The following is a 3405-nucleotide window of genomic DNA, read 5'->3' on the forward strand; positions in this document are numbered from 1 at the left end:
GGTTCCTCCATGTGGATGGTCCTTTTGTGCAGCCTTGGTGCTCTTGTGGCCCTTAAATGGCTTCTGCAGAGTGCAAATTCCTGGTACTATGAAACCCCGCTGGGTGAAAAGAAGTACTCTCTCCCTCCTGGTGACTTGAGCTGGCCTTTCATTGGCAACATGTGGTCTTTTCTCAGAGCTTTCAAGTCCTCCAACCCTGAAGCCTTCCTCAACTCCATGGTTTCCAGGTTCACACCTCTCTCTCTCTCTCTCTCTCTCTCTCTCTCTCGTCTACAATTATATGTATTTTCTTTACTTTCTCTAGGCCAGATGAATTATCTAGTAATATCAATTTACAGTATCTAGTACATTGTCGATATTCTGGTAACCATTACCCTCAATTCTTTTACAAAATAAAATACTGGAGGCATTTTGATATGGTAATATGATGCCGTAAGGATTCGAACTTGAGACCTTTGATCTACAGGACATGGCCATTTTCCACTAGACTAGACCCCGTTGCCAGTTATACAAATGTTTTTGATGATGTGAATGGAAGAGTTTCTTTATGCTCTCCACTTTTGGTCACTTCGAGTTAAAAGTGAAACACACACTCGCACACATCTAACAAGATTGCCTTATCAATGAACAATGCAGGTTTGGTCGTACTGGAATCTACAAAACCTTCATGTTTGGGAGCCCAAGTATCGTCGTTACAACGCCTGAAGCAAGTAAAAAAGTTTTGACAGATGATGATGCATTTAAACCCGGGTGGCCTATTTCCACAGAGGAACTAATTGGAAAGAACTCATTCACTAGTATATCGTTTGAAGAACACAAACGTCTACGAAAGCTAACAGCAGCTCCAGTCAATGGTTATGAAGCATTGTCCGTGTACACGACGTATATCGAAGAGAGGGTCATATCATCTTTGGAGAAATGGTCCAAAATGGGAGAAATAGAGTTCTTAACTCAACTCAGAAAGCTTACTTTCAGGATTATCATGTACATCTTTCTCAGCTCAGAGAGCGAGCCAGTCATGGAGGCTCTGGAGAAGGAATATACAATTCTTAACTATGGAGTTAGAGCCATGGCAATCAATCTTCCGGGATTTGCTTACCATAAAGCACTTAAGGTGAGGGAATTATTGTTTTCGTAACATGGACATTAGTGTTTGCATTTTGTTTTAGCATCTAACCGAGTCATTTTCATTTCAGGCTCGGAAAAATCTTGTCTCTACATTTCAATCCATTGTGGACGACCGCAGAGCTCAAAGGAAGGCCGGAAACTACGTGGCAAAGAAGAAAGATATGATGGATGCTCTGCTAGATGTTGTTGATGACGATGGAAGAAAACTTACAGATGCGGAAATTATAGATGTTCTGTTAATGTATTTGAATGCGGGCCATGAATCTTCTGGCCATACAATGATGTGGGCCGCAGTTTTCCTACAAAAACACCCAAAATTTTTCCAGAAAGCTAAGGTGCATGAATTTTCGTAGTTTTGGATCAAGTTCTTTTATTTTGTCAAATTTATTTTTAATATTGGGGACTTATTTACTGGTGCAATGTGACAATTCATCATACATAGTAATTTCTAGCCTTCACTATGAGCCCATACTCAATCCACTCCGATTTAGTCCTCTAATGAATTCTGATTTGCTAAAATGTTTGGTCAATGCAGGCAGAGCAAGAAGGGATTGTAAAAAGGAGGCCACCAACACAGAAGGGCATGACGTTCAAGGAATATCGTGAAATGGAGTATCTTTCCCAGGTACATAGTGAATTCACTTCCATTTTTTCAGTCCATGCCATCATATTCCAGCTAACCCTTTTAAACTCCATAGGTGATTGATGAAACTCTTCGTGTCGTAACATTCTCCCTTACCGTTTTTCGAGAGGCAAAGAAAGATGTCAATATAAACGGTGAGTGCATGGTTCTAAATGTTTTGCTTTAGAGGAAACAGAATTTGTGTATTTGTTCAATTTATCTGTTTTGATGTGGAACCACCTTAAAAAATTTACTTAATGGCTTTGATTTCAGGTTATAGTGTTCCTAAGGGCTGGAAAGTTTTGGTCTGGTTCAGGAGCATTCACTATGATTCTGAAATATATCCAAATCCATTGGAATTCAACCATGATCGATGGGATGTAAGTTCAGAAGCACTTTTGATGTACTGATAATTATGGCAAACAGTAATTTATATCTTAGATCTGACTTGTTTAACTGCTCTCTGCTGGCTCAGAACTACACGCCCAAACCATTAACTTTTCTTCCCTTTGGAGCTGGAAGCCGGCTGTGCCCCGGAAATGATCTTGCTAAGCTGGAAATCGCTATCTTCCTTCACCATTTCCTCCTTAACTATAAGTGAGTCATCTTGCAACCAAATTCCTCTCCAAGACTAAAACTACAATTTATTTATTTGTTTTATTTTTATTTTTTCTGTATGTTCTTCTAATGTTTCTGTAATTTGGTGCTGCAGGATGGAACCTACAAATCCGGACGGCCCATTGATGAACTTGCCACACACTAGGCCAAAAGACAATTGCTTGGCAAGAATCAAGAAATGTGGATCTGCATAGATATGAGAGGAGAAGTGAAGAAGGAAACACAGTCAAAGGTTATGAAAACACAGAGTTTCTGTCTGCCTCACATATTAGGTTTTAGGTTCTATGTTTTTCGGTTGGCAAGTTTTGAACTTCGATATGCCCATCTGTTACCACACAAGCAGCCGTATCAGCAATCGTTTCAGAGAAGTGTGGCGGGAAGGTTTCAAAGAGTTAGGAGCAGTTGGTTTTGGTAGTTAATTAAGAGGTTAATTATGTTTTGATGGGAAAAGGCCTAGCATGCAAACCAAGCTATAAGAGCTGGTAATTGTGCATGTGCAGGCTTGTTTTTTGTGTCACCATGTCGGGTTCTCTAAATAAAATTGTTGGAAATTAAACATAGCACCTATTTTTGTTCATGGGTTTGTCTTTTATTTGGATAATCAGCTGACATATAATGGAAACCTTGAGTTAAGAACCAATTTTACGAAAAAAGTTCAACATGTCCTCAACATAATTAAACAAACATGAGTCAAAGTTAAAGTCACAAACCAAGAGCTTATCAATTAGAAAATTTTATGCTGGCGTGAGTCAACGTCAACCTTCCTATTAGGAATAAAATTTGTATTTTATTGTAAATATTCAATTTAAGTAGAATTAGGAGATTTTGTATATATTTCTTATTTGTACTCACTCTGTATGTAGTATATATATCCCTCATTAAGAAAAGAATAAACATATCAGTTTATACCCTAATTATTTTTGAGTTGGTATTAGAGCAGGTTCCGATCTGTCTCTACAACATCAAAACCCTAATCCTAAAAATAACTATTTCCGTTGCACCTAACCTATACACCTAAACATGTGCAAGCCTGCGTC

At 38.6% G+C, this 3405-nt stretch overlaps 1 protein-coding gene across 1 annotated transcript; it reads left to right on the plus strand.

Moving 5' to 3' along the window:
* Positions 1-2623, plus strand: LOC18786347 (ent-kaurenoic acid oxidase 1). Its single transcript, XM_007219785.2, has 8 exons — positions 1-227; positions 637-1114; positions 1197-1463; positions 1664-1753; positions 1827-1905; positions 2024-2130; positions 2226-2347; positions 2463-2623. The coding sequence occupies exons 1-8, from the start codon at positions 10-12 to the stop codon at positions 2560-2562; spliced, it is 1461 nt and encodes a 486-aa protein (XP_007219847.1). The 5' UTR covers positions 1-9; the 3' UTR covers positions 2563-2623.

This window comes from Prunus persica, chromosome G2 (assembly GCF_000346465.2).
Source record: "Prunus persica cultivar Lovell chromosome G2, Prunus_persica_NCBIv2, whole genome shotgun sequence".
Classification (NCBI taxonomy): Eukaryota; Viridiplantae; Streptophyta; class Magnoliopsida; order Rosales; family Rosaceae; genus Prunus; species Prunus persica.

What these genes read in the sequence shown, in the direction of transcription:
- LOC18786347 (XM_007219785.2), top strand. Translation starts at nt 10, where the DNA reads ATGTGGATGGTCCTTTTGTGCAGCCTTGGTGCTCTTGTGGCCCTTAAA. An exon ending in CTCAACTCCATGGTTTCCAG is followed by an intron (nt 228 to 636) that starts GTTCACACCTCT and finishes TGAACAATGCAG; the next exon opens with GTTTGGTCGTACTGGAATCT. An exon ending in GAAAGATGTCAATATAAACG is followed by an intron (nt 1,906 to 2,023) that starts GTGAGTGCATGG and finishes CTTTGATTTCAG; the next exon opens with GTTATAGTGTTCCTAAGGGC.